This window comes from Myxocyprinus asiaticus, chromosome 16, assembly GCF_019703515.2.
Source record: "Myxocyprinus asiaticus isolate MX2 ecotype Aquarium Trade chromosome 16, UBuf_Myxa_2, whole genome shotgun sequence".
NCBI lineage: Eukaryota > Metazoa > Chordata > Actinopteri > Cypriniformes > Catostomidae > Myxocyprinus > Myxocyprinus asiaticus.
In genome coordinates, this window is record NC_059359.1 from 469,036 (window position 1) to 479,856 (window position 10,821).

The following is a 10,821-nucleotide window of genomic DNA, read 5'->3' on the forward strand; positions in this document are numbered from 1 at the left end:
AAGTCCAGCCCCATCCAACCAGGATGTTGACATCCTGAGACGGAGAGAGTTCGTTGCTTAAACAGAAGGAGCTCCGCCTCCTCATGTGTACATCATACCTGAGACCAGAAGTGTAGTCAAGACCAGACCATCCAAGACACAAACCCAAACCAGACCATCCAAGACCCAGAACAAGACCAGACCATCCAAGACACAGACCCAGACCATCCAAGACCCAGAACAAGACCAGACCAACTAAGACACAGAACAAGACTAGACCATCCAAGACACAGAACAAAACCAGGCCATCCAAGACACAGACCCAGACCATCCAAGACCCAGAACAAAACCAGGCCATCCAAGACCCAGAACAAGACCAGACCATCCAAGACACAGACTCAGACCATCCAAGACACAGAACAAGACCAGACCATCCAAGACACAGAACAAGACCAGACCATCCAAGACACAGACTCAGACCATCCAAGACACAGAACAAGACCAGACCATCCAAGACCCAGAACAAAACCAGGCCATCCAAGACACAGAACAAGACCAGACCATCCAAGACACAGAACAAGACCAGACCATCCAAGACACAGAACAAGACCAGACCATCTAAGACACAGACTCAGACCATCCAAGACACAGAACAAGACCAGACCATCCAAGACCCAGAACAAAACCAGGCCATCCAAGACACAGAACAAGACCAGACCATCCAAGACCCAGAACAAAACCAGGCCCTCCAAGACCCAGAACAAGACCAGACCATCTAAGACACAGACTCAGACCATCCAAGACACAGAACAAGACCAGACCATCCAAGACCCAGAACAAGACCAGACTATCCAAGACACAGAACAAGACCAGACCATCCAAGACCCAGAACAAGACCAGACCATCTAAGACACAGACTCAGACCATCCAAGACACAGAACAAGACCAGACCATCCAAGACCCAGAACAAAACCAGGCCATCCAAGACACAGACCCAGACCATCCAAGACCCAGAACAAAACCAGGCCATCCAAGACCCAGAACAAGACCAGACCATCTAAGACACAGACTCAGACCATCCAAGACCCAGAACAAGACCAGACCATCCAAGACACAGAACAAGACCAGACCATCCAAGACCCAGAACAAGACCAGACCATCTAAGACACAGACTCAGACCATCCAAAACCCAGAACAAGACCAGACAATCCAAGACACAGAACAAGACCAGACCATCTAAGACACAGACTCAGACCATCCAAGACCCAGAACAAGACCAGACCATCCAAGACACAGAACAAGACCAGACCATATAAGACACAGACTCAGACCATCCAAGACACAGAACAAGACCAGACCCAGACCATCCAAGACGCAGAACAAGACCAGACCATCCAAGACACAGAACAAGACCAGACCATCCAAGACACAGAACAAGACCAGACCATCCAAGACACAGAACAAGACCAGACCATCTAAGACACAGACTCAGACCATCCAAGACCCAGAACAAGACCAGACCATCCAAGACCCAGAACAAGACCAGACCATCCAAGACACAGAACAGGACCAGACCATCTAAGACACAGACTCAGACCATCCAAGACACAGAACAAGACCAGACCATCCAAGACACAAACCCAAACCAGACCATCCAAGACCCAGAACAAGACCAGACCATCCAAGACCAGACCATCCAAGACACAGAACAAGACCAGACCATCCAAGACCCAGAACAAGACCAGACCATCCAAGACCAGACCATCCAAGACCCAGAACAAGACCGGATCATCCAAGACCCAGAGCAAGACCAGACCATCTAAGATCCAGAACAAGATCAGAGCATCCAAGACCCAGAACAAGACCAGACCATCCAAGACACAGACCCAAACCAGACCATCCAAGACCCAGAACAAGACCAGACCATCCAAGACCAGACCATCCAAGACACAGAACAAGACCAGACCATCCAAGACCCAGAACAAGACCAGACCATCCAAGACCCAGAACAAGACCAGACCATCCAAGACCCAGAGCAAGACCAGACCATCTAAGACCCAGAACAAGATCAGAGCATCCAAGACCCAGAACAAGACCAGACCATCCAAGACACAGACCCAAACCAGACCATCCAAGACCCAGAACAAGACCAGACCATCCAAGACACAGACCCAGACCAAGACTTGCTGGTTCAAGAACCAGGCAGTACCACAATGATTAATTTATATTTAAAGAATCTTCTTCAAAGTTTTTAAATGCAAATTTCACCTCTACATGTTCTGACATTTTCCAGATCGCTATATAGAGAAAACAGTCCAGCTTTACAAGATGCCTTCATAACCCAAATGCCCCAAGCATTTTATTCTTCTACAGTAATAAACATAAGATTAAAAAAGTTTTATATATGTCTCCTTATTGCAGGTGTCATTATAAAAAGAAGAAAAAAATCCTAAAGGAATGTTACTAGATTGTTAATGAAATAATAGGATTTCAGCTTATCCAATAGGATCTTAATGTATCAGTGAATAATTATCTGATTGCTTTAGGATTGGTTCAAAATCATGAAAAGTTCCTTCAAGATTTTTTGCATCATAAATGAACTCTCAAAACACAGAAGGCTGATTCACGTTAACATTAAATTCATCTTTGCTAATCAAAGTTAAACAGACAGACGGAAAATTAACCTATTAAAACAACTATGCATAAACAATGTTTTTCACTGAAAATAACACTTTGCAAGAACTGATTTGCAGAAATGAGTCGGACATCCCAAAACCATGGGCAACTGAGAATTGTGTTTCATATGCGTTATTAATATAACAAAATAACAATGTTTATTTTTCAGAAATCAGAGACATGTCTGTTGAGTGCATGAATGCAACAGCCAATCAGAGGCGTTTAAGTTGCCAGCGCTGAAGAAACCTGCTCAGGGCACACTAACAGACTGAGTTCTGCTGCTGTACTCTCGCCAATGATCTCATTATAAACAACGTGTAGAAACAATGTAAATAATACATTTATTGTGCAATGTAGACAGCTTCATTGATTATAACGGGAGTTTTGTCGAGAGTGCAGAACTCAGTCAGTGAGTTCATGCTGAACTGAAGTGATTGACAGCGTCAGTGATTATAAAGGGATTGTTCTTTGCTCATTTTATGGAGTTCTTAACAAAAGTTTGTGAGGCGCATGTTCATTTAATCCAACCAGTCACACCGGAGTAAGTTTATATAAGCTGCGTCTTACCTCCGTTCTATGACTGTTCTTCCGGCATCCCTCCTCAAAACACTGAGGAACGAGACCCAGATCCAGACCAAAACACTGAGTAATGAGACCCAGATCCAGACCAAGACACTGAGGAACGAGACCCAGATCCAGACCAAAACACTGAGTAATGAGACCCAGATCCAGACCAAGACACTGAGGAACGAGACCCAGATCCAGACCAAAACACTGAGTAATGAGACCCAGATCTAGACCAAGACACTGAGGAACGAGACCCAGATCCAGACCAAGACACTGAGTAATGAGACCCAGATCTAGACCAAGACACTGAGGAACGAGACCCAGATCTAGACCAAGACACTGAGGAACGAGACCCAGATCTAGACCAAGACACTGAGGAACGAGACCCAGATCTAGACCAAGACACTGAGGAACGAGACCCAGATCTAGACCAAGACACTGAGGAACGAGACCCAGATCCAGACCAAGACACTGAGTAATGAGACCCAGATCCAGACCAAAACACTGAGTAATGAGACCCAGATCCAGACCAAGACACTGAGGAACGAGACCCAGATCTAGACCAAGACACTGAGTAATGAGACCCAGATCCAGACCAAAACACTGAGTAATGAGACCCAGATCCAGACCAAAACACTGAGTAATGAGACCCAGATCTAGACCAAGACACTGAGGAACGAGACCCAGATCTAGACCAAGACACTGAGGAACGAGACCCAGATCTAGACCAAGACACTGAGTAACGAGACCCAGATCTAGACCAAGACACTGAGGAACGAGACCCAGATCCAGACCAAGACACTGAGTAATGAGACCCAGATCCAGACCAAAACACTGAGTAATGAGACCCAGATCCAGACCAAGACACTGAGGAACGAGACCCAGATCTAGACCAAGACACTGAGTAATGAGACCCAGATCCAGACCAAAACACTGAGTAATGAGACCCAGATCCAGACCAAAACACTGAGTAATGAGACCAAGATCCAGACCAAGACACTGAGTAACGAGACCCAGATCCAGACCAAAACACTGAGTAATGAGACCCAGATCTAGACCAAGACACTGAGTAATGAGACCCAGATCTAGACCAAGACACTGAGGAACGAGACCCAGATCTAGACCAAGACACTGAGTAATGAGACCCAGATCCAGACCAAAACACTGAGTAATGAGACCCAGATCTAGACCAAGACACTGAGTAACGAGACCCAGATCTAGACCAAGACACTGAGGAACGAGACCCAGATCCAGACCAAGACACTGAGGAACGAGACCCAGATCCAGACCAAAACACTGAGTAATGAGACCCAGATCCAGACCAAGACACTGAGGAACGAGACCCAGATCTAGACCAAGACACTGAGAAACGAGACCCAGATCTAGACCAAGACACTGAGGAACGAGACCCAGATCTAGACCAAGAAACTGAGGAACGAGACCCAGATCCAGACCAAGACACTGAGGAACGAGACCCAGATCCAGACCAAAACACTGAGTAATGAGACCCAGATCCAGACCAAGACACTGAGGAACGAGACCCAGATCTAGACCAAGACACTGAGGAACGAGACCCAGATCCAGACCAAGACACTGAGTAATGAGACCCAGATCCAGACCAAAACACTGAGTAATGAGACCCAGATCCAGACCAAGACACTGAGGAACGAGACCCAGATCTAGACCAAGACACTGAGTAATGAGACCCAGATCCAGACCAAAACACTGAGTAATGAGACCCAGATCCAGACCAAAACACTGAGTAATGAGACCCAGATCTAGACCAAGACACTGAGGAACGAGACCCAGATCTAGACCAAGACACTGAGGAACGAGACCCAGATCTAGACCAAGACACTGAGTAACGAGACCCAGATCCAGACCAAGACACTGAGGAACGAGACCCAGATCCAGACCAAGACACTGAGGAACGAGACCCAGATCCAGACCAAGACACTGAGGAACGAGACCCAGATCCAGACCAAAACACTGAGTAATGAGACCCAGATCCAGACCAAAACACTGAGTAATGAGACCCAGATCTAGACCAAGACACTGAGTAACGAGACCCAGATCTAGACCAAGACACTGAGGAACGAGACCCAGATCCAGACCAAGACACTGAGGAACGAGACCCAGATCCAGACCAAAACACTAAGGAACGAGACCCAGATCCAGACCAAGACACTGAGGAACGAGACCCAGATCTAGACCAAGACACTGAGAAACGAGACCCAGATCTAGACCAAGACACTGAGGAACGAGACCCAGATCTAGACCAAGACACTGAGGAACGAGACCCAGATCCAGACCAAGACACTGAGGAACGAGACCCAGATCCAGACCAAAACACTGAGTAATGAGACCCAGATCCAGACCAAGACACTGAGGAACGAGACCCAGATCTAGACCAAGACACTGAGAAACGAGACCCAGATCCAGACCAAGACACTGAGGAACGAGACCCAGATCTAGACCAAGACACTGAGTAACGAGACCCAGATCTAGACCAAGACACTGAGGAACGAGACCCAGATCCAGACCAAGACACTGAGGAACGAGACCCAGGTCTAGACCAAGACACTGAGGAACGAGACCCAGATCTAGACCAAGACACTGAGGAACGAGACCCAGATCTAGACCAAGACACTGAGGAACGAGACCCAGATCTAGACCAAGACACTGAGGAACGAGACCCAGATCCAGACCAAGACACTGAGGAACGAGACCCAGATCCAGACCAAGACACTGAGGAACGAGACCCAGATCTAGACCAAAACACTGAGTAATGAGACCCAGGTCTAGACCAAGACACTGAGGAACGAGACCCAGATCCAGACCAAGACACTGAGGAACGAGACCCAGATCCAGACCAAGACACTGAGGAACGAGACCCAGATCCAGACAAAGACACTGAGGAACGAGACCCAGATCTAGACCAAAACACTGAGTAATGAGACCCAGATCCAGACCAAGACACTGAGGAACGAGACCCAGATCTAGACCAAGACACTGAGGAACGAGACCCAGATCTAGACCAAGACACTGAGGAACGAGACCCAGATCCAGACCAAGACAATGAGGAACGAGACCCAGATCCAGACCAAGACACTGAGTAACGAGACCCAGATCTAGACCAAGACACTGAGGAACGAGTCATTCTGGAGACTGGGCTGTTATTGGACGACTCCGGACTGCTGTACGGTGGCCCGGAGAGACACACACATGAGTTGAGCATTGAATCGCACTGTGTGAGCATCTCTCTCATTTAACACACCAGACTTATTCTGTCCTGATCATCTCATCCTTTAACCCTAATGCGAGCAGGTTAAATTACATTCTGTATTTTTATCATTATTTATTTTTCACTAATTATAAGCCAGAAACCAACACGTGTGTTCCGGAGTTTGAATGACAGTGAATCAGAGGAGGTTCTGAACGCCATCAACCCAAACGAGGGGTACATGTCAGCAGCAGTGCAGAAGCTGCAGTCAGAGAGTGACAGCAGTCTGTCTGAAGATATTCTGTATTCAGACGGGAAGCATGAACAGTCCGTCTATCAGGTGGTGTATGACATCAGCAGTCTGCCATTACATCACAGCAAGAGCACCTGCTCAGACGAGTAGAGGTCTCAGATGTTGCTGTCGGAGTCAGTGTGGTGAAGGAGCTGGTGTCATCTGTAAAATGGAGAATGTTTCTTCTGACAACACGCAACAAATGCACAACCAGGACGGCTTTCTGATACAGTTTTCTTTAAAGGGATAATTCACAGAAAAATAAAAATTCTGTCATCATTTACTCACCCTCATGTCGTTTTTGTGTCTATTGGTATGTCATTGATGTTTGAACTCTTCTCAGGTTTATCCTGAACTTCAGCTGACAGATGAGGAGCAGAAGCTGCTGGATCACAAGGGAATTTCACTGCCCAATAATCATTGTGCCATTGACCAAGGTGGCACTCCTCGTGTGTGTTTGTGTGTGTGTTTGTCTGTACAGTGTGTGTGTGTGTGTTGTGAGTAATAAAGCACTGAAGGGAGTGTGTTTAAATCTCTCAGGCCGAAGAGAGAATCCTGAAGAAAGTAAGAAGGAGAATCCGTAACAAACTCTCAGCGCAGGACAGTCGCAGGAGGAAGAAAGAGTATATCGATGGACTGGAGAGCAGGTGAGATTAAACTGAGACGATTCTGTGCATTCATAATGCAAACTTCAAATACACACAGTTAATTTTATATCTGCAATTTAATACACATAGAAATGATGAGCTGTTCGCATTTATACTAACTGTGCTTTTTAAATAACTCGAGACTGCTATTCTGTGACATTGATGGACGAATATAAGTGGACAGAACGTGCCTGTTTCAAACAAGCTCTGGTCAGTCCATCTGTTCATAAGTCTTAGCTTGTTTTACACAAACATAGTGTGACGAGGAGGAGGGCAGGGCCGTTAGGACACAAGGCTGGCCCTGAATCGGGCTAATAAGCCGGGAGGGGGATAAAGACGAGCCGGAGGCGCCAGTTCGAGAGACAGAGAGAGAGACGCTCACAGCCGTGCTGCATGTGTGTCTGTTTGTTTTTGTTTTATGTTGTTTTAAGTTCATTTTTATCATTAAACCTTTATGTTGACTGTTCAGCCGGTTCCCGCTGCCTCTTTGCCCATCCTTATACTGTTACAGTGGTGCCGAAACCCGGGAGGGAGGAGGGATGCGCTGTCACAGAGTCCTCACCGCTGCCATCTGCCAGGGGAGCAGCCACAGCCGTTTGCCTGGGGACGGAGGGGTCGCTGCCGGCCACCGAGAGCCGGAGGAACCGCTGCCATCTGCCAAAGAAAGGGAGGAGCCAGGGGAGGAGCAAGCTGGCTTCCTCCAGAGGGCGGAGGAGTGGTTGAGGACCGGGCGACAGTGTGTCCAGGAGCTGGCGAGCAAGTTCTCCTCTCTCTCTGCGTGTCTCTCGCTCTCCCTCAATCTCAATCCCATTGAAAATTCATGGTGGAAATTGAAAAAAATTGGTCCATGACACGGCTCCATCCTGCAAAGCTGATCTGTCAACTGCTCTTGGAGAAAGTTGCTTTTCATTAGTGAAGTCCATGCCTCAAAGAATTCAGGCCATCATAAAAGCCAGAGGAGGAGCAACAAAGTGATTTTTTCTTTTTGTTAATGATTCCATCATTTTTTCCCTCTACTTGATCTGGAAAAATATATGCCATTAATTAAAATAATGTAATTTAATTAGTTTCAGGGATGTTTCACGATGCCAGAATGTTCAGCTATTAAATGAAAATGGCTTTGTGTCGTATCTGTGATTTGTTTATTTGCTATGAAGTAAAAGATCTGGGTGAACTTCCTCCAAGTGTGGTGATTGCATGATTTTTGGCAGGGGTTGTAGGAAGTGATCAGGTCATAGAGTGTTTGAGTTTGTTTCTCTCAGCTGCATAACCTGCAGTCTCTGATCAAGCAGACGGCCATTAAAGCTGCGCAGACGAGCATGTGCATCATGGTCAGATAAGATCATTTACTGCGCAGCTCATTAATAATTATCACAGTAATCTTTTATTTCCAGCTGTGTCTTTAACAAGTCTTTCTCTTTCTTAGATTCTCATCTTCTCTCTGGGTTTGATCATCTTCCTGAGTTACAGTCCGTTCAGCTGATGTTCTCAATCACAAGAGGACACGTACAGTTCGTCAGCCGCTGAGAAAATATTATGTTAAAATGAGAAATGTGCTATCATAATTAGAATACCTGAGACAGCATGAAACCGCGTTCATGAGTCATCACTGTAACGAGTGAAACAGGATATTCAATGTAAAATACAATTGGGATGGGACGTGATTTTATCCATCAGGAATAGAGCGCAAAAGTCTGGTTTCTCTATTGGCGAATTGATTTTTAACAAATTAAGCACATTTTGATAGTGTAATTCCTGGTACAGAACTACACTACCCATAATCCTGAAGAGAAATATCCACCAATCAGAGAGAATCACATCAAAAGAGCTCCGCCCACTCGTATGCAATGTTATTATCATTAACGAAAACAATTACTAGCACGAAACTAGCACAATCTTTTTGGTAACATTTTACAATTCATTTTGTTTACATTACTTAATGGATTAGGTATCATGAACTATATATTTTCACAGCATTTATTCATCTTAGGTCATATTAATTTATAAAAATACAATTGTTCGTTGTTCATAGTGTATTAGCTAATGTTAACGAGCACAATTTTTGAAATTAACATTGACAGCATTTATTAATCTTGGTTAAAGTATTTTTTATTGTGTTCATGTTTACTAATATAGTCAACTAATGTTAACAAATTGAAGTGTTACTATTTTTTTTATAGCATTTATGAATCTTGGTTAATGGTAATTTTTTTTTCTTTTTTTTGGGGGGGGGGGGGATTTTTCCCCTTTTTCTCCCAGTTTGGAATGCCCAATTCCCAATGCGCTCTAAGTCCTTCGTGGTCGCATAGTGATTTGCCTCAGTCCGGGTGGCAGAGGACGAATCTCAGTTGCCTCCGCGTGCGTCTGAGACAGTCAACCCACGCATCTTATCACATGGCTTTGTTGAGCGCGTTGCCACGGAGACATAGGGCGTGTGGAGGCTTCCATGCTCAATTCACCATGCGCCCCACCGAGAACAAACCACATTATAGGGACCACGAGGAGGTTACCCCATGTGACTCTACCCTCCCTAGCAACTGGGCCAATTTGGTTGCTTAGGAGACCTGGCTGGAGTCACTCAGCACACCCTGGGATTCGAACTCACGACTCCAGTACTCGGATTGAGGCGAGTCACTACGCCACCACGAGGACTTAGAGCACATTGGGAATTCCAAATTGGGAAGAAAAGGGGAGAATCAATAAATTATTTATGAAATATATATTATATGGATAATATTTATGAAATATTTTAACTTGAAACGGGCCAAATTTGACCTGAACACAATAGGAGGGTTAATGTGTGTTAACAGAATATTGAAATGGGGAACTTAGGACCCTGGGAACATAGATACGCTCCCACTCCAACCATTTGATAAGTTCCCTCAAGTGTAGGCCTAGTATACTGAGGTCCATACACCAGTGCTAGGGAACAGAAAACCCCTTTGACAAGTTCCCACAATAGCCCATGTCATATTAAGCAAATACAGAGCTGGGGAACATGTTTTTCAGGTTCCCATTATGTGCAACATAGAACTGGGGAACATAGGACGCTTGGTCATGTGTTCATTATGTGCCATATAAATCTAGGGAACATAGGACCCTGGAAACATTGGAATGACTCCATTTCAGTACACCTCCTATCAGAAGCTAACTAGCTAAAGGCTTGACATCATTTTCTGGAATCTTCCAAGCTGCTTAAAGGCACAGTTAACTTAGTGTATGTAAACTTCTGACCCACTGGAATTGTGATATAGTCAATTAAAAGTGAAACAATCTGTCTGTAAACAATCGTTGGAAAAATTACTCGTGTCATGCACAAAGTAGATGTCTTAAACGACTTGCCAAAACAATAGTTTGCTAATATTAAATCTGTGGTTAAAAAATTAGTTTTAATGACTTTAATCGAAGTGTATATAAACTTCTGACTTCAACTGTAA

At 45.2% G+C, this 10,821-nt stretch overlaps 1 protein-coding gene across 1 annotated transcript; it reads left to right on the forward strand.

Moving 5' to 3' along the window:
- Positions 1–6,554: 6,554 nt before the first annotated feature.
- On the forward strand, positions 6,555–8,867 carry LOC127454535 (cyclic AMP-responsive element-binding protein 3-like protein 4; the record flags this gene model as incomplete). Its single annotated transcript, XM_051721832.1, is given in 8 exon segments — positions 6,555–6,844; positions 6,877–6,901; positions 7,081–7,155; positions 7,157–7,174; positions 7,278–7,384; positions 7,475–7,505; positions 8,647–8,715; positions 8,811–8,867. Coding segments are annotated over 8 exon segments (672 nt in total), but the record flags the coding sequence as incomplete, so codon positions are not given.
- Between the last annotated feature and the right edge of the window lie 1,954 nt (positions 8,868–10,821).